Source organism: Mustela nigripes, chromosome 12 (assembly GCF_022355385.1).
Source record: "Mustela nigripes isolate SB6536 chromosome 12, MUSNIG.SB6536, whole genome shotgun sequence".
Taxonomy (NCBI): Eukaryota; Metazoa; Chordata; class Mammalia; order Carnivora; family Mustelidae; genus Mustela; species Mustela nigripes.
The window spans coordinates 83,718,717-83,739,661 of NC_081568.1; the positions used below are offsets into that span (position 1 = coordinate 83,718,717).

The 20,945-nt window shown below is 39.8% G+C and overlaps 1 protein-coding gene across 9 annotated transcripts in view; it reads right to left on the reverse strand.

Annotated features, from left to right (window-relative positions):
* Positions 1–20,945, reverse strand: part of JAKMIP2 (janus kinase and microtubule interacting protein 2) — a 173,003-nt gene that overhangs the window by 10,431 nt on the left and 141,627 nt on the right. For 5 of the 9 annotated variants that reach the window (XM_059417864.1, XM_059417862.1, XM_059417870.1 and 2 more), the window contains 6 exons: positions 18,289–18,357; positions 15,995–16,072; positions 13,880–14,083; positions 7,491–7,556; positions 4,672–4,750; positions 3,866–3,936 (listed from right to left, as the gene is read on the reverse strand). In XM_059417864.1, coding sequence (XP_059273847.1) covers positions 3,866–3,936; positions 4,672–4,750; positions 7,491–7,556; positions 13,880–14,083; positions 15,995–16,072; positions 18,289–18,357 — 567 coding nt within the window. The remainder of the gene's footprint in view (positions 1–3,865; positions 3,937–4,671; positions 4,751–7,490; positions 7,557–13,879; positions 14,084–15,994; positions 16,073–18,288; positions 18,358–20,945) is intronic. The other 4 variants (XM_059417871.1, XM_059417866.1, XM_059417867.1 and 1 more) reach the window with 2 other exon arrangements.

Genomic DNA, 20,945 nt, shown 5'->3' on the forward strand with positions numbered 1-20,945 from the left:
GTTCCCCTGCTTAAGATGAAAGTCCTGATATAATCTGTGCAGCTGCATTTAGCTGCCACTGAGAGCAGTAAGGGTGCTTTCTTGGGAGCCTTCGGCAGCTTCTAGATCACCACAAAATGACTTAGGTAATTTAATTGCGAAAAGAAAAAAAAGCACGAGTGGCTCCACTTCAAGGAAGGTATCTTTACATATAATTTAAGTGAGTCTTGGGTTTAAGAGCAGAGTATAAATCCTTAATTTAGTAGGAAAAATATTTTTATGGTTATGTGTAATACACCTTTACTACCTGCCAAAGAGCCAAACATTTTTCTTCCTTACTTCTTCCTATCTCTCCTTCATCTGCTTTGGAGATAAAAGTGGCATTGATCAATTTCCAGTCATCTTATTTAAATCTAGAATACTTCCTGAAAAGAGGAGACAAAAAGGAAATTACTTGTTCTGGTTTAGGTGGTAAAATACTTGGTAATGCTAGAAGTTATAATTCCTTTTTTTTTTTTTTTAAGTTTTTTTGTTTTTGTTTTTTTAAAGATTTTATTTATTTATTTGATAGACGGAGATCACAAGTAGGCAGAGAGGCAGGCAGAGAGAGAGGAGGAAGCAGGCTCCCTGTTGTGTAGAGATCCTGATGTGGGGCTTGATTTCAGGACCCTGGGATCATGACCTGAGCCGAAGGCAGAAGCTTTAACCAACTGAGCCACCCAGCTGCCCCTATCATTTCTTTTTTTAAAAGGCTTTATTTGTTTGTTTTAAAGATTTTATTTCTTTATTTGAAAGACAGGGAGAGCACTGAGTAGGGAGGAGGAGTAGAGGTAGAGAGAGAAGCAAACTCTTCACTGAGCAGGGAGCCTGACATGGGGCTCAATTTCAGGAAAATAGGATCATGACAGGAGCCAAAAGCAGACACTTAATCAACTGAGCCAGGTGTCCCAAAAGACTTCTTTGTTTTAGAGAAGGAGACAGAGAGCAAGACAGCACTCACGAGTTGGGGGAGGAGCAGAGGCCAGAGAGAGGCAGAAAAACAGACTCCCCACTGAGTGTAGAGCCTGATGCAGGTCTCCATCCCAGAACTGTGAGATCATGACCTGACCCAAAACCAAGGTCTCAGACTTAACTGACTCAGCCACCCAAGTGCCCTTACAAGTTATAATATCAAAGTTATAAACTCACAACTTCAGTAAATGTGGTGCTAAATTTTTGTATAATAATAGCTAAGAGTTGCTGATTATGAACTATGTTCCAAAGAATGTGGTAAGTCTTTTACATGTATAATTGCATTTAGTTCTCTCAACATAATACCAAGTTGTAGGTAATATAACCATTTTACAGAATAGAAAACCTCATCTCAGGTGGATTAAAGTTACCATGACATAGCTTGTAAATGGCAGGATCCAAACACAACAGTTTATCTGACTTCAAAGCTGTAACTCTAAACTACTCAGTCATTTTCCTATACCTATATCTGAATCCCCAGATTCACCGTCACATTAATTTGCTATATTATTATTAATTATAATCATGACTTTTCATTCAGTAGATAACTACTAAGTGGCAGTTTTGTGCTACTCTGGAAGAAAAGCAAATTAAATCCTGTACAACCCTCAGAGTCACAAAAAATGGAAAAAGGTAGAGAGATGAGCACACTGTAATTTTAAAACCTACTAGCCAAGCAGTACTACCCACATTGCACCCTGACTGCTGACATACATGATCACCAACGGCGCTCACAATGTGAGAGAAATGCCCTCTTTCCTTTGTGCAGCAGCATGGTGGTTTGTAAGCAGCTAAGAGCCTCTAGATCGAGGCTGTTGGCGTACAAGTGCCAGTCTTGCTGATTGTAGCTCTATTTCCTTGGGAAAGTCCTGTGTTGGTGTGTCTCCAGCTGTGAAGAAAGGAATAAAAGCAGCCCTTGATCTTGGGGATGCCTAGATGGCTTAGTTGGTTAAGCATCTGCATTTGGCTCAGGTCATAATCTCAGGGTCCTGGGATCCTGGAGCCCTGCATCTGGCTCCCTACTCAGCAGGGAGTATGCTTCTCCCTCTCACTCTGCCCCTCCTCCCTGCTTCTGCTCTCTCTCTCTCTTAAATGAATAAATAAAATCTTAAAAAAAAAAAAAAAAGCAGCAGAGACTTTACAGGGGGGTGTTGTGAGGGTCATTATATCTATTGCTTAGGTCATTATATCTATTGGGCAAGGAAGTGTTAGCCATTATTGATGTGAATGTTCAAACCTACTCATTTTCTAACCAGTATTTTCGAGTTTTGATTCTTCCCTCAACTACTTGGGTAGAACTTGGGTGCCACTAAACTTTGTCCTATGTATTTATTATTTTTGGTTGGCGAGGGCTACTCATTTTCTCACACCTAGCCATTTCTACCCTTTCCTAGAAAATCTTACCCATTTTTTCTTATATTATCATTCAATTTTTTTTTTTTAAGAGAAACAGTGAGCAAGCAGGAATAGGGGTGGACAGAAGGAGAGTAAGAGAGGAGAAAGAATCTTAAGCAGGATCCATGTGGGGCTCGATCTCATGACCCAGAGGTCAAGACCTGAGCCAAAATCAAGAGTCAGACACTTAACTGACTGAGCCACACAGGCACTCCTATTCTTATTCAATTTCAGATCCTCAGTCCTCTTCCTTATGTTCTGCAAGGCTACCATCCTGATTGCCAGACAGGATGGCTATCAGTCAGAACAGAAGATCTTTTGGAAGATAGAATAAAGCCAGAGGGTTGATTATATGAGGACATAAACTTCCTGGGCATATTTGCTCAACTCCTTTGTAACTGGTTGTGCTAAAACATTTTTGCATGTTGCTACCACATCTAGGTAACAGAGTTGATACCCATGGAAAGAGAAAGTGTTTCTTCTTTATTTTTCAACTTGTTATAGAAAATGTTGAAGAATATGAGGTCCAGGAAAGATCCCTGTATAATACAATAGGAAAACTAAAGCTGCCACAGACCATGATACCTGGATTTAGAAGAGCACCTGGCCCTTCCTCATTTTTAAATACTGTTAATATGAGTTGTGGTTTCTGTACCTGGGTAGACATCAGAATCACCTGGTATGCTTGTTAAAGACACAGATTATTCCTTGCTTTCCGCCTCTCCCACCCTCCTTCTCACCTCCATCTCCAATAACCTGATCCATTAACTTGGAAGTAAGGCCTTGGGATCTGTATTTTTCAAGCTCTGGGAATCAGTGTCCAAGATTATTTATATGTGTATTCGTGAGACATAGACTTTATAATTTAAAAATGATAAAACTCTTATTTTTCTAAACTGACATTGAAAATGATCTTATTTGAAAAGAAGATCCAATTTCACTTAACAGCCTGCTTTTTTGAGTTCTGATGAAATCAGATGGAGAGAAAGGGTTAAGAGTAATCAGTCATTTTTAGCTTATTAGAATTAAAGGATCAGAATTTTTAAGTTGGAAGAGATACGAAAGATAAACTCAAATTTCTTCATTTTGCAGACAGGGAAGCCATTCCTTCTGCATAATGGAAGACTGATGAGAACACTGAGCTCCACAGACATCATGACCTTCCAAAGCAATATGGTTAACTAGAACAAAATTCTTGATTTCCAAAATACTTGATGGTTCCTTTATTTCTTTCATAATCACCCAAGTGGATTGGATCTGCTTCTCACTTTTATAATTCAATTTTTTTTTAATTGAACCACAGTCAACACACAATGTTACATCAGTTTCAAGTGACTTTTTTCTCATTTTATGGCATTTAAGCAAACCAAACTAAGTGGACTTTTTTAAACAAACAAACATGGGAATAGTAACTATATGTAGCATCCTTCTCATCACATACCTCTTAGAATCACATTTTGAGAATTAAATGCAATCTTACCTTTAAGAGGCACCTTGACATCAAGGCCATAGAATAAAGGCAAGAGAGAAGAACAAGAATAGAAACAGAAACTGCAGAAGAAAAAGAAGAAGATTATGTAAATCTGAAAATTTTTGTACTGTCATTTATGTCGTATAAAACCTCAAGCTTTTCCAGTTTGCTCAAGTCTCATCACTTGTCACATATATACCTTCTGTCACATACAAGTACCTTCTGTTTAAAAACAAAACAAAACAAAACTGTATGTTTTACTTATCTATTGACAAAATAATTCGATGAATAACCAGAGTCAACTAACATCAGCTCATACATCTTGGAATCCTGAGGGGGTCTAATAGATAATGGAATTAAGCTTGTAATTTTATAAATGAAAAACATAAGCGCCGAAAAGTTAGTCAACAGTCTAATTGCCTGTAATGTTATAGCATAATAAAGCCTGGAGGTTAGCCCTCCTAAGTCCTACTTCAGTCCATACTATAGTCTACTTGTTAGTGTGTGGCAGGGTCTACCAAAAATACAAAAATATGATCAGAGCATACATTTATTCTTAAGGCTATCACTGTTTGGTTAATGTGACAGGTTTCAGGGTAAGGCAGAGCAGGAAGAATATTAATATGTAAGGTAAAGATATGATAAATCATCTACCATGGGATACTTCTGAGGTAGAAATGGGGACACTATTAGTAATTACACCAGGGCAGCAGGCATAACCTGGGTGTGCCCTGGAGGAGTGAGGATCTATAGTATAAAACGGGCTTGCACATCAGAGGACACTTTGGAAAATGAATGCATGATACTGTTCGAACCTCTGTGCTTCTCAGATAGTTCTCTCCTTCTTGACTCAGAAGTTAAATGGAGTCTGATTTGTCTCTCTTCTCTGAGAACCTTCAAAAAGAAGCAGATACTTGGGGGGACAGACATGCTTATGTAGCAATGGAACATAACCAACTGCCTACTAATTATTAAAGGTCACAAGTCAGATTTTTTTTTTTCCTTCTTCAAATATCAATTTCCTTGGTGATTACTCTTACAGAGTCTGTCTTTAACCTTGTTGTCATGATTCAGGAGCATTCTGTTGCCCACGACATCTTTGAATAAGGGTTGTCTATGGTTTTCTCATGTTGAGCACATTATCCACATGTGTCTTGTAATGCCCTTGTTTATAGGACTCTTGCTTCACTGTAGCAAAATTGTATGGTCAAATTATAAATATGGTGCCAGGAGCCACGTATTGGTGACTTTTAATTAGTCTGGGAAGCAGAAACTCTGTCCTTCTTTTTCAGTCCTTGAAGATGGAGAGTGGTAAAATGACACCCATAGCAGGAGAAGATGTAGGGAATGGGAGGCTTCCACTACTCCTCTGAGGAGCTCAGACACCGGCGCTACCTCTCAGGGCATCAGGTGATACCCATCACCTCATTGGCCATGAGATTCTTTGTCCAGGCAGTGTGGTGAGCCAAGTGTAGCACCTAGAGTCAGACACCCTAACCTCCGGACTTGATTTGCCATGGACTGGTTATATGATTCTAGGCAAGTTGTTTATCTCTCTGGGCTGTTGTACTGTCTGCATAAAAGGGGATCCCGGTATCTACTGTGCCCATCTCACAGAGTAACTCTGCATGGGAGTCAGTGAAGCCAATGACCTGGGGAGTGCTCGGGAGGAGGTAAAGCTGCACAGCTGAGGCAGTTCTGCTGTCTGTAGTTATCAAGTGACGTATGCTGCGTCCATGGAAGTTAGGGACAAAGATGGGATATCTCAGGTCCCCTCAGGAGGTGTTCAAGTATCCCAAGGAAAATAAAGAGAGTATTTCTGGTAAGTGATCTTTCGCATTTTCTCTAGGCGTGTATGTATGAGAATGGAGGCAAAGGGAATAGAAGGTGTGTCACAACCCTCATCTCTCATTCAAAGCTCCAGTCAGAAACCAACCAGATTGTTTTGAAGTGGCTTAATTTACTATTATATGTGGAATATACCGCTTTGATAGCTGAAGAATCCTCGTTTGCCATCATGTACATTACCCCATTACCATAAATGGTTAAGAAGTTCAGATATGTGACACGACATATTCAGGAAATTCTGACAGGGAACATAATCTTAATATCTTGCCTCCTAAAATTTCCATGAAATTTATTAAGAAAATGTCTATGGGAGTGATATTAATAGATATATTAAAAATCTACCCCCCCAACTTACAATTTGTTTTTCCTTAGATGAATGGGGACTGAACCAAACTAAAGTTTCTGGTTTTAATTCTGACTTCCTCCTTCAGTCAGCACAGAAAATGACTAAAACCAGGAGCTTCAAAAATGTAGAAAATGAAGAACAACAGGCATGTGGTCTGACAAGCAGGGAAGCTGGGAACAACCCCTTGCCTCTTGTGGGTCTCCCTGCCAAACCCTGGGAAGTCAGACTCAGTTTGCGACACTCTACCTTTGCCTCATTCAGTCTTACAGTGCTAAATAGCACATTCTGGAAATGAGAACCATTCAAATTTAAAATTTTGCAGAGGATGTATACTTTATGTTTGGAAATTTATAAAATTATACTTCTTAATCAAGCACTTTCAGAGTTTTGTCATTTTCACATAAGTAACTTCAATGGTTCTTCATGGAACCCAGGAGAAAAGGTGAGGGCAAGCTTTATCATCCCTTATTTTATCGGTAAGGCTTAGACACAAGTCTAAGTCACATACTAAGGTCAAATAGATATGGAAAGCCTACATAAGAATCCAGGTGCTTATGGTCTGGCTACTGGCCCTTACTGATTCCCTATGACCTCACATTTAGGGAGAATTAAAGAAGCAACCTGGATGAATAAAATCCTATAGATGTTTTTTTTTTTCTTCTTGGGTGCCCACAGGAGATGCTAGAAAATTGCTGTATTCTTTTGCAACACAGGAATTCAGACTGGAATTCTAGAGAAAGCCTCTTGCCCTCCTTGCTGTGTTCCTAGCACTGGTGCTCCAGGCATCATGGGTGGGAGCATTCTTTGTTGTGTGAGACTGTTTACCTCACTGCAGCTTGCTTGGCACCCATATGAACCCTCTCCCTTCTCCGGCTATGCACATTCTGCAATGCCCTCTTTAGGAACTACTATGCATTACCCCTGAAAGTGCTGGTTGACTTGGAGGACTCTTTCTGGCCATTGGGGGAAGTGACATGAGGGCATAATAACCATGTGTCAGCCTAAGTTTTTGGATTTACTGTCAAGGGGACACTGCAGCTTGGGAAGAAAGGGCTTTTTGTGAAGAATAACAAGAATGGTTTTTTTTTTCCCCAAAAAGCTATCAAAAAAGATTTTTAAAAGAAAGAGCAAAGTAGAGTCACAAAACTCAAAATGAAGTTTTAGAAAGGAAATGAAGGTAAGAAAGGGGAAACTGAGGAAAGAAAACATGCGTAGAAAAGAACAGGAATCAACACAAAAGGCAAACATGTCCAGGCGAGGTTGCTGAAGGCAGAACCTTTGCTGCAATGCAGGCGCCTGCCTGGCGGTGAGAGTCATACTGTCACTACACCTGCCTGGGCACGACACACAGTAACTAAGAAGAAATGAAACACAACGAGTGAAACTCCTATTATTTTCTGATCTAAAGCGTAAAGACTGAAATTCATACTGAACACATACCTTTTCTTCTAAGTCCTTTATCTGTCGTTTCTGGATGTCTGTTTTATCTTCTAAGTCACGAATTCTCTGAAGAAAGAAAAAAAAACCCAAAGAGTTAGTGGGCATTAAGTTAAAAAGATAAGTTAACAAGAAGACTGTTCACCAACCTAAAACACAGAACTTGCTATGAAAACATTAACATTGGTACTCGCAGCTGGAAACATCACAAATCCAGGAGATTGGATGTTTCAAAAATCACCCACACTTGTGGTGCAAAAGCTAATTATACATATTATACATATATTTAAAAATTTGCTGCCCCTGTCTACTGCATGCATCCCTCCAGACCCTATCCCTCTGAGGCACGGGTGGTTCACATCCCACTGCTCTTGGGCTTGACCATGAGACCTGTTTGGCAGGTGGCATGTGTGTAGGAGTGAGGAGCTGGAAGGCCACTTCCTCATAGAGATAGCAGTATGTCCCAGAACTAGTGAGCAAGAAACTAACTTTGTCATGGTCATTTGGATTGGGATTTTTGGTTGTTTATTACTACAGTTAAAAATGGCTGAAGGTGAACAAACATATGCAAACAATCCCATTGTTTTTTGCTACTACCCTTTCTTTCCAACCTTATTTCAACTCTGCTTCAGGGTGGAATTTCATTACAAAACAGGATTTGCCAATTCTCATAAAACCAAGTAGAGATTATAATTCACTAAAAATTCCAAAGAGGGAAGTGATTAAATTAGGGGAAAACTAAACATAGTAAAAATAGCACAAGTAATCCTAAAGACAAAAATGTTAGTCCGGAACTGTCTGTGAACTTACCTGTCAACTACATGATAAAATTCCAGTGATTTAAATAACACAGATTTGAAACCAAGATTACATAGACAATTATTTGCAAGTGAAAAATAGTCTTCCAATTTCGATCTGGCAATCCAAAGGCCTTTTAGGTTTACAGCACATGGGTATACAGTGTCAGCTTGTTATTTTAATGCCTCTTTTGGAAATAATCAGAAAATGGGGAATTGGAGTCTGAGAAGAAAACAGTGGAAACTAAATGCGGTGATAATATAGAAAGAGAGGTTTTTATAATGCAGTGTGGGGAGAAAAAGGGAAAGCTAGAACAAAGAATACTTGAACTTGGAAATCCTATCTCCCTTTTCTTTGAAACAGTGGTTCTCAATTGAGGATGACTCTGCCCCTCAGGGGATATTTGGCAATGTCTGGACATTTTTTAAAGTTAGTTAATTTAATTTGAAGTATAAGATTCAGTGGTTTTAGAATTTCACAAAGTGGTGTGACCATCATCACTGTCTGACTGGACATTTTGGAATCACATGTGGTCACTAATCACATCTGGGATGAGGGGCAGAGCCCAGGATGATACATAGGACAGCCCCCTACCATAGTTATGTTACCAAATGCAGGGACTGAAGAGACTGAGGAGTCTGGTTTAAAGGGAAGGGGTTAAGGTGCATGCAGGAGTGGATGAGAAGTTTTGATCAGAGAGATTATCAAGGCTGACCTTGAAATTAGAGGATAAATGAATGCTGGGTAAAGGAAGGGGCCTGGATGCTAATAGTGTGGGTACATGAGAGTGATGTGTGCGCTTGTATGTATTTCCAGGCACCAAAGCTACTCAATAAAACAATACATTTGCTAGACATTTCCACCTTGAGTTTGCACATAATTCCTTGATATGTCTACTGGATGTGGAGGCAGTATTCTATCAATAAAATCATGGGCCTGTGAGATTACTGCAGTGTCTTTTTTTTTTTTTTTTAAGATTTTATTTGTTTATTTCAGAGAGAGACAGTGAGAGAGAGCATGATAGGCAAGAAGGTCAGAGGGATAAGCAGACCCCTCCATGGAGCTGGGAGCTGGATGCGGGACTTGATCCTGGGACTCTGGGACTGTGACCTGAGCTGAAGGCAGTTGCTTAACCAACTGAGCCACCCAGGCACCCACTGCAGTGTCTCTTCAGCCATCAAATGTATGCTTGTTGGGCAACTTCCTACATAGGACAGGACTTTGCTAGATGTAATGGAGAGTCCAGATACCAGTGAGTTCTTGATTTCAAAGAAGCATTCCAATCAGATGGGGAGACGAAGTTGGAAACACAGGGAAAACCAGCTCAAGTAGAAAAGATAAATGATGGCAAAACCATGGTTAACTTCATCACCAATCTCTAGTAACCAGGACACTGTTGAGTACAAAGAAGCTGTCTCTACATGTTGATGACATGAGTTATTTCTGATAATGTGTGTTGCATGCTCTATTTCCTTTTCCTTCCCAACCGCTTGCCATCTAATCCAAGAAGGAACCCTGTCAGGTCCAAATCAGATCCCTTTTCTACCTATCTTTTCTGTATTGCTAATAAGTCCACCAAATCACTGTTACTGGCATCAGCACTGGCGTGACAGCTCACTGCCAGCCCTTCCTGTTTCTAATTTAGTACATCCATCTACAGCAGCTGTGTGGATTCCTGACATATGAAATCATCAGGGTAGTCCCTGAGTTTAAGGGGGAGAGGAAGAGGAATAAGAATAAGGGAGATGTCGGGGTGCCTGGGTGGCTCAGTGGGTTAAAGCCTCTGCCTTCGGCTCAGGTCATGATCCCAGGGTCCTGGGATCAAGCCCTGCATTGGGCTTTCTGCTCAGCAGGGAGCCTGCTTCCTCCTCTCTCTGCCTGCCTCTCTGCCTACTTGTGATCTCTGTCTGAAATAAATAAAATCTTTAGGGGCGCCTGGGTGGCTCAGTGGGTTAAAGCCTCTGCCTTCAGCTCGGGTCATGATCTCAGGGTCTTGGGATCGGGCCCCGCGTTGGGCTTTCTGCTCAGCAGGGAACCTGCTTCCCTTCCTCTCTCTCTGCCTGCCTCTCTGCCTACTTGTGATCTCTCTCTGTCAAATAAATAAATAAAAATCTTTTAAAAATAAACAAATAAATAAAATCTTAAAAAAAAAAAAAAAGAATAAGGGAGATGTAGCTAAGCTACACTCAGAATATAAGCCCAACTCTTTTAAGGTCCAACATGATTTAGCCTTGACTTACCACTCCAACTTCACCTCATGACCACCCTCTTGGCTCTCTCTGCTCCATTTTTATGGCCTTCTCTCTGTTCCTCGAATATTCCAAATGTTCCCACAATAAAGACTTAGACTCTGTTGTCCCTATCTTCAGGGACACTTTGCCAAGATCTTTGTGTGGCTGGTCCCTGGATTTTAGACATCTTTAGAGAGGCCTGGTCTGACTAGCCAATCTAAAGTGGCGAATCCTTTACTCCCAATTTTTTTCTCCACAGCACTCACAGACACTCTCTAAATTGTCTTGGTCATTGTTTTTTGTGTTGTTGTTTTAACTCCCTTCATCTGTAGGATAGATAGATGAGAACAGTGATCTTTATGTCTTTGTCCACTGTCACGTTCCTAGTCTCTGGCACAAGCAGGCCCTCAATATGGTTGTGAAAGAGTGTGTAACAGGGTACACAGGATAGTTTTTTTTTTTTTTTTAGTAGTATGCAGTCCATTATTATCAGGGAGAACATCCTAAGGGAAACAGATCCTAAACTGGGACTGGAAAAAATGAGAACATTTAGATAAATTAAGCAGACATGGAAGGGCATTTTAGGAGTGACCAGGCAAACAAAGGCTTGGAGGTGGGAGTCATGGCCCAAATAGTACCAGGAAGAGGTCTGCATGAGTAGAGAGGGAGGTACACTCTGCAGATTATCTCAGATCAGATTTTCAGGGAAGGGGTAAGCTAGCTAATGAAGGACATGGAAAGATCTGCATAGGACCAGATTCAACTGGAAACTGGGATCATGGAGGCTTCTGAGGAAGAATGTACCATCAGAAAAGGTGAAAGAATCTGCAGTGAAATGCATGATGAACTAAGGAGAGGAGAGCTGGAAGTCTTCCCCACAACTGGGTCCCCAAGGCACACCACATATGGTTTTTTATGCCCCTTGTCAAGAGACATCAATTATAGTTATTTTTCTTTGAATTAGTCTCCTGTGACTCCATCAGTAGGTCCTCAGCTTTGTAAAGGCAGGGTCCATGCAAACTCTCTATGTCTGGCATGGTGTTCAAAGTCTAGGAAGTGCACTTTTAAACATCCGACTGAACAAATGCATAGATGATGGAATCGGGTTACATCAGAGGACATCTGGCTGAAGCTGGGCCTGCTGCAGTATTGAAAGGTCCTTTATATGCCTTGGGTTAAAAGTATGGACAAAATACAATAGCTTCAAAAACACTTCAGGAGAGGGGCACCTGGGTGGCTCAGTGGGTTAAGCCTCTGCCTTTGGCTCAGGTCATGATCTCAGGGTCCTAGATAGAGCCCCGCATCAGGCTCTCTGCTCGGCAGGGATCCTGCTTCCCACTCTCTCTCTGCCTGCCTGCCTCTCTCCCTACTTGTGATCTCTCTCTCTCTCTCTGCCAAATAAAATAAATAAAATATTAAAAAAAAACATTTCAGGAGAAATGCTAGATGGATGCAGTGCTATATTAACTATTAGAGATAAAGGACAAAGAAGACTCCAGGGTTTCCAGCCTGAGTGCTTCAGGAAATGGTAATTCTACTGACAAGGCAGGCAGATGGGGAAAGAAGGGAGCAGTAAGGATAAGAATGAATATTTAGCTCTGTTTCATATGTGAAACATTCAAAGAGAAATGTCCAATGAATAGTTAGAAATATGCTCTCGGATTTAACTGGATCATACACTGATGTATGACAAATTCTGGCCAAGAACTTCTGGAATAATTCTCTCAAATCAAAACTACTGATTACAATGACAGACAAAGAGTAAGAAATAATAACTAGAAAAGGCATTTTCTAGTGAACATTTGCTTGAGAGATAGAGAATTTCAATGGGAATCTGTGGGGCTTAGAAATGTAACATACCTATCCGTTCAGACTGATAACTTAAAGCAAACAAAACCATGTCTTTCAGGAGTGAATCACCTTAGCTGGTTAAAGACTCAAAAGAGATGATAAGCTTTTAATCATAAACGAATTGAGATAATAATTTGTACATCTTAAAAATAAACACTGCTGTGACTCCACGGCACAACTGATTAGTCGAAATTAATTAAATGCTATTGTAACCTAAGAAATTTATGCAGAGGACATTTTCATTCCCCAATGAATGATGCCAGGAAGTCTGTTATTAAAGGATTTGAACACTCTTTCCAGGGTCAAAAAAATCAAAAAAGTTTATGATGGAATCTGAAGGGCCAATGAAATAATCGTGCATGCGCTGACCATCTCCAGGACAAATGGCTGCCGAGTTCCCCTGTTACCTTGGATAGTCTGTCCAACTATAAAGATTCACAGAACCCCTGGCTACATAGTAGGTATGCTAAGTGTCCTGTTCCCTGTAAACTGGTCTTACTGGTGCCATAAAATAACCTGCTCTTCGCCCACTCACCTTGAACTCTGAAGACCACACAATTCTTACTTCTTCCAGAGTCCGTCTGGATTTTGTATCAGTTCCTTGTCTCATCTTCTGAGTACCAAACACGACAGCCCGCCACTGTCAATTTTGGGATTCTTTTGGAATCTGCTTTTTGACCAGGGCCCTAGTCCTCATCTGTCAAGCTAAGACATGAACTGAGAGTTGGAATTAAGAATTTTGGCTATAAATTGAGTGTTCTTGAGCCTTGCTGATCTCGATGAGTCCCATAAATCAGAGATAATTCAGGTTGTGTATAACACTGTAGTGCAGTGGTCAGATGCTTAGGTTTTGAGTCATGCCCACCTGAAGGATCATGCTGGCTCTGGAGCTTGCTATCTGGGTCATCTTGGGCAAAATTAAGCTCTCTTATTATCACTATCATTATCTCTTCAATTGGGATCATAAGAATACTTACCTTAGTGGGCTACTATGAAGATTAAATATAAGGATGCAAGTTTAGTTCCTGACATGGCAAAAGCCAGTAAGTAAGCAGCAGCTTCCAGACATTGTTGGTGTTGCTGTTTGTTCTGGGAATAAAGGAAAGGCCCTTGTTCTCTTTTACCCTATTCAGATAATTGGATCAGGCTAGGGTCTGGACTGGGATGAGTAACAGGACAGTGGCATTAGTTCTGTCCTGAGGAGACTCTTGTTTCCCTGCATAAGGGAGCTAATCAGGCTCCAGGATACTGAAAGGGTATTTCATGACTAAATAGTTCCCAAAATAGCAGCAGTATGCAATGCTTCCAAAATGCCAATTTCCTTGAGACTGAATCTTTACAAGACTATCTTCCTCTCTCTGAGCCTAGGTGGAAAACAATAGTTATTTGCCTCTCTGAAAATAGTTTATAGCTCCTGGACTTCTCCACACCCATACTCAGTACCATGTGCTTAGTACTAAGTCCCATTTGCTTAGTACCAACCCTACACAGATGCAGTCACTCAGTCCTCACCTGATGGGCTTGCTGTAAGAGCTCCATTCTCTCCTGAAGAATCTGACAGTCATACTCTCTGCTCTTCCTCAGCATCTGCCGCCGTAACTTTTCTACTGCTGTCCTCAGCTCCTCTTGCTGTTTTTCACTTAACAATTCACCAAACTTGATAACAGTTTCTTGCTGCAGAGCATTGTACAAAGTAGCTTCTAGCTCCTGGATTCTCTGGCAAACAGAATTAGAAAAGTCTAACTTTGGAACTTAACATTGATGTGTGTCAGGTGAACGGAGACGCTTGTGTGTATGGTGGTGGGGGAGTCACACATTGCCGTAGTCATACAGGATCATAGCAATATGATAAACTTCAGAGCTTGTCCAGCCTGACTACCATTTTGCTAATTCCCTTTGTAGGGTTCCCTAAAAGCCATCTAGTTAGCAATATGTGAAGTTCTCTGATGGGGAATTTTTTTCTTTTTCCTGGGATCCTGTCCATTTCATTTAGAGGAAGTTCTTACTATAGTAAGAGAATTGTCTATCCTTTTGTTCCCAAATGTAGCTGAGAATAAGTTTGTTCCCTTTCATTTGACAGTCCTTCAGATATTTAGACATCTATCATGGTGGCTGTACTTTTAGAAATAAGCATTGAAAAGTGGCCCAAGTTGGAATACTTGAAACTGGAGATATATTTCATGCATAAAAGGCCACCTCTCTACCACACAACACATCTATGAACTTGAAGATGGCTGTACAGTCTCCACATCTTAAAATACAAATTGAGAGATATGATCTAAAAATGGCCTAGAGTCTTCAAAATTGGTCTTTTTTTTTTTTTTTAATACTCTGAGATTTACAGCTGCTTTAGCTATGAAATGCCTCCTTGAGTATTCTCTGTTTTAGGTGAAGTGTTTATTGCTCCTTCTATCCTAGTTATTTTTTTAACATGCCTCAGATATAGGAGCACAGACCTACAGTCTTACCCCGTGACTTTGACAGAGGTGGATGGTCATGCCTCGGTAAGGGGTGTTTTCCTAGCTCTTGTGCTGGACTAAGCAGATCTCATCTTTTTAACATTAAATGTGGTTGTCTGAACGAGTACTCAGTCACGGGACACACAAACACACAACGGAACCCTATCATGTAAAGGTGGAGGAGGCATGGATAAAAGGGTAGGAAGTGAGGGGGAAAGTGCTTCCTTCTTCATTCTCCAGGGATCAACTCTCATTTTCTCCTTTCCCCATCAAGTGGTGCTCAGAATCTCTTACTCATTTTGGAAGGGAAGACTAATTCATCTTTGTTACAAGCAGGGGCTAAGTGCTTCACTCTTATCCCCAAAGTGACTCAGGCTGCTTCCAGGAAAGCATTATAAAAACCTCTACTAGCAACTCCTTGAAATGTTCCTCTTTCAAGTTTGGTCTTTTTCTCCTGAGTCATAACTGTGAATTAATGGTGGGGTGAGGGCTTAGAAGACACACAAGCTGTAGTTCAATATTAGCAATTATGGATTACAAATTTGGTATGGGGAATGAAGCAAATGTGCTCCTCAGTCAGCACAACGTTCAGTAGGAGAGAGAAAGGCCCAGCCCATTCACCAAAGAGCCTTCCATACTGTGGCTGGATTATGGTAGTGAAGGCCACACCGGTATTACCCACTTGCTTTGTCAGGCAAAGTTCTTTCACTCTCCAAGCCTTCATTCTCTCCTATGTAATATAGGAATAATCAGATTACCAATACTTCACAGACTTGTTGGGAGAAACATGTAAAGTGAAAATGTATATAGCAGACATTAAAAGCTCTATCATTCTATCACTACATTAGGCTCCCAAACAACTGGATTTAATAAAATTTCTCTTTAATCCACAGTACCACCCAATCTGTCCTTCATTAAAGCATTTTATAATAACATACACTTAATTTTTTTAATGAAGCATAATTAAATACTTATTAAGTTTTGTAAGAGTATTATAATAGGAAAGAGATAGGGAAGTATTTGTTCTAAAACTGGAACTGGAAGCCACTGAATGAATGAGCTTCACGTCATGGTCTATCCACTTGGCGTGACAAGTGAACCAGGATGCTTTACTCCACAGTAGAGAACTGTGAACACTCTGGGTGTCTTTAGTGCTTGCTGCACCTACCATATATGCTTGGTCGAGAGCTTGTTTTCTGTAGTCTAGTTCTTCCTCTAGATAGCCTTTTATTTTGCAGAACTGTTCCTATAAAAAGGGGGCCATAATGAAAAATAGAGAGAGTCAATTGAGTTTACTAGGAAGTGATAAATTGTACTGATTAATATGAATTGTGCTGATTAATTTTTCTCAAATTTCAACATAAGACAAGTCATTAGCATTTGCAGGGTCAAAGATACTGTCTGTTAGGGAAATGGGAAATAGTTCAGTTTTCATAGCCTCACACAGGGAATGTGAAAATCAGTGGAAAGAAGTAAGAAAGACAGAATGACCAATCTACATGGAATGTTTTAAAGGATTTTTATGCCAGTCCAAGAGAGTACATGGTTAAGGACAGATCTGATTTTCACAAGGTAAGTTAGTTACTAGTAAGTATATCTGTGCCAATATATTGGCAGGGTCTATTTTTGTAAGAATATTCAGGAATGTAATATGCACAGTGGCATAATAAAACATAATAAAAATTATTCAAAATTATTTGTGTACAATTAGCAAACACAAAGATTGATAATGATTTAGAGAATAATTTAAGAGAGAGCTTCTGCTCCTGCCACAAAACCCGGACGAGCTGGGACTTCAACCTAAAGTTCTCCTGCTTGTCCTCAGTTTCCACATGCCTGCTCTCACATTGCTAGCATCTTGCCATTAACATTTAAAAATAAATCTTTGTGTATGACGTAGCCGCAAAGTACAGTCAGTTCTTTCTTTGTGTGCTTAACTGAAGGAACAAGGACATCTTCCAACACTGGAGGAAAACTTGACTGAATCCACTTTGGAGAGACTGTCTGCATGCGGCAGTTGTGCTGGTGACTTTTCTGATTACCTCTGAGCTCCAGAGCCTAGAACAGTGCCCAGTACAGGCTGACTGGGAAATTAAAAATTTGTATATCTGAAGAGTTTTCAAGGTTCTTGGGTTGTTGTTATTTTTGTTTTTTTAAGGATTTACAGTTCTTGTCACATGCTTTGACTTTAGAGTCTAACCTTTTGGCAAAATAGAAAGTCCATGTAAAAGACAGCAAAAGATGTGTAAGTTGTCACATGCTATATAAATACAAGTCGTCCTTATTATAGGATTCCCTAATCTGATAGGAATCACTACCTGGTTTTTAGTGTAATAACACTAATGACAGTACAGTTATAAAATTCTAATGTATTCCTGTAAGTTATAATCAATAATTCTTGTGCTTCGGAACTTAAAAAAATTTTAATTGTAGTAAAAGACACACAACATAAATGTTATGCTCTTAACCATTTTTAAGTGTATAGTTCAGTAGTGTTAAGGATATTTACATGGTTAAGGAACTAATCTCCAAAATGCTTTTCATTTTGCAAAACTGAAACTATACCCATTAAACAATAATAACACCCCAAGTTCTCTTCCTGTTAGCCCAATAGCCATTGTTCCTACTTTCTAGGAGTTTGACTACTCTGAATACTGATGTAAGTGGAATCATCCAGTGTTTGTCTTTTTGTGACTGGCTTATTTCACTTAGTATTATGCCCCTGAGGTTCATCCATGTTATATCATACAATTTCCTTTCTTTTTAAAGCTTGAATAATATTCACTGTATATATAGACCACATTTTGCTATCCATTCATCTGCTGATAGACACTTAGGCTGCTTCCATGTTTAAGCTATTGTGAATAATGCTGCTTTGAACATGGCTGTACTTTCTGAAACTCTATCTTCAATAAATTTGGGCATATACCCAAACATGGAATTGCTGGATTGGATGGTAATTCTATTTTGAATTTTTTCAGCAACCACCATAGTATCTTCCTTAGTAGCGACACACCATTTCACATTCCTACCACCAATGCACAGGTTCCAATTTTTCCACAAGCCCACCAACATTTATCTTGTTTTTTGATAGTGGTCATCCTAATGGGCATGAGATGGTTTGGAGATTTTTAAAATCAGAGTTACACCCATCATTTCTGTAATTTTAACTATGACTCTATATGGTGGAAAAATTATTTAGCCTAAGGGAAAAAACCACTTAATTGAAATTTTCTTCAGTATTAGTTTATAGAAATATTTTTAAAATACAATGTATTTTTGAAGAATATAACTTGAAATTATGGGATATTTCCAGGAATTCTGTTCCATAGTTTGTACACAAAATACTGGAAAGCTGCAAACTTGCTTTTCAGTGCCAGATAAAACTGGTAGAAAATAGTTGTTTTCCATTTGCCTTATCAATTTTTCTTTGTTTTTCTGATACCTCATCTTTGTACTCACCATGTCACTTTCCAATTCCATCATTTTCTGGTGTAGGGCAGCCTCTGCTCCTTCAATTTGCTGGATCCACTAAGGAGTAAACAAGACAAAAAAGTCTGAAACGATTGCCTGATATGGTGTATATTGTGCAGTCTACTGAGCTGCTTTGTCTATTTTTATATCTCAGAAGCAGAGAAGAACTGAAGTGAAAACTTGGTGCATTTTATGTCTTAGGTCAGGAAATATAGTCATACGTCCATTCATTTGTTCATTCGTTCAACAAATGCATTCATGGATGTCTACTATGTGTCAGGGACTGCATTACATACTAAGGTTTTGATGGTGAATAAGATCAACATGGTTTTTTTTTTTTGCCTTCCTTAGAGAATACCATAGGAGGCTTTCTTGGAAGTGACAACTGCAACAGAGTCCGATGAATCTAAGTCAGAGATGATTAGGCAAAAATGACAGAACGGTTTCAAGCAGAAGAGATATCCAGTTCTCCATGGTTGGGGAAAACATGATAAAAGAAAGAAGGTCCAGGTGAGATTGGAGAAATAGCAGTTTTTCAGTGTATGAAGCTGCCAACAGCTAAGTGTTGAAGAATCATTTTTGTTGAGTAGAGACATTTTAAATCACATTAAAAAAAAAAAAAAACACCCACCTTTCATAATACTTAGAATATACCATCCTGGTAAATGGCACTGATGTTAACACTGATTAGCACCCTGAGTAAAATTAGATCTTGAATAACACAGCATGAACTTACCAAATATTTGGTTTAATAGAACTAATTATTATAATGGGTCTTTCCTAAGTTAAATATCAGCTTATCCCTCAGGGAGGCAGCTGGGCATTATAATCGTGGGGGTTCTAAAGGCACACTACCTTGGGTCTAATCCCAATTCAAGTTTTTCATGGATGTACAGCCTTGAAAGGTTGTCTGATTTCTCTAAGCCTCAACTTTCTTTCCTAAAAAATAGGCTAATAATTTGAGGCTTAAAGGATACAATTAATGTAAGGCACTATTCACAGTGTATTGAATATACTGGGTACCCAATAAATTCTAGTTTGGGGTTACAGTGTGTTTTTGTACTTCTAAACTGTTAAAAACTTGTCTTACTATTAGAAATTTCTTTTTTAGTTTATCTGTGATAAATCATGTGGTACACTGAGCATTTTTTCTATATACCAAGGCCTTGATATTCATAAGGTGACACCTATCTGACAGCCTAGGCAAAAGAAGAAATGCCCAGGGAGACTGGAGGGGATACAATCTGAGTTCTTGTATATGCATGTGACTTCCCCCTGAAGCAAATTTCCATCAAAAGTCATGGGTAAATTGCCTCATAATGCAACTATATACCATCAAGCTTTATCAAAATGCTTCTTTTCACTTGCTGCCCATTTATCATTGTGAAACAAATTCTCTTGTAAACAGTGTTTTTAAGAGTATAATAAATTGAAGCAGTTCGGTCATGGGCTTTAGATACACATTTGTGTGCTGACTCGAAGCCCTTATTACTTGTGATGCAGGAGAAGTTCCTGAAGCCCACATCTCAATGTCCTCATGTGGAGAATGCAAACAGTGGATGAATATAGGACAGCTGTAAACAATAATGAGATCTGTGCAATACCTGGCCCATAACATGTTCTCACTATGGTCGCTGTTCTAACCTTTTTTTTCTTTTTTTTTTTTTAAGATTTTATTTATTTATTTGACAGGGAGAGAGACAGGGAGAGCACAAGCATGGGTAGCAAGAGAGGGAAAAGCAGGCTCCCCGCTGAACAGCGACCTTGACTCTGGGCTCGATGCCAGGACCCTGGGATCATTACCTGAGCTGAAGGCAGCTGCTTAACTGACTGAGCCACCCAGGTGCCCCTCTTGCTATTTTTTTCTGAGAGAGAGAGAGCGAGCGAGCACGGGCAGGGGGAGGGACAGAGTGGGAGGGAGAGAGAGAAATTCAAGCCAACTCCCTGCTGAGTGTGGTTCCTGACATGGGGCTCGATTCCCTGACCCTGAAATCATGACCTGAGCCAAAATCAAGCATCATACACTCAATCAGTTGAGCCACCCAGGCGTCGCTGCTCTTACTATTTTTAATATAAAGTCACAAGATGATTTATTTGGTGGTCATTTGTCTAGGTTCAATCTCTGATTACATTATATATCTGAGATTATATATATAATCTCTGATTATAATCTATATATAGATTATATTCCTAGGCGGCCGAATGCTATTCAAAGTTGTAGTATCAGAAACTTCAAGATTCACATTTAGAACTCCTGGGAGGGGCGCCTGGGAGGCTCAGTGGGTTAAAGCCTCTGCTTCGGCTCAGGTCACGATCCCAGAGTTCTGGGATCAAGCCCCACATTGGGCTCTCTGCTCAGCAGGGAGCCTGCTTCCTCCTCTCTGACTGTCTCTCTGCCTACTTGTGATCTCTGTATGTCAAATAAGTAAATAAAATCTTAAAAAAAAAAAAGAAGAAGAAGAAGAACTCCTGGGAGATAGAAATATTCATTTGCAATTCCCAAAGGTAGAAGGTGACTTTGAAACTTGTGAATTGTGAAGACCTGCACAGAAGGTAACTGCCCAGACTATAGGAGTACTAATTCTTCCAATTAATCTTCAGTGCTAAGCACACTGTCATCCCTCCGTACATGTTCAACTGAACCC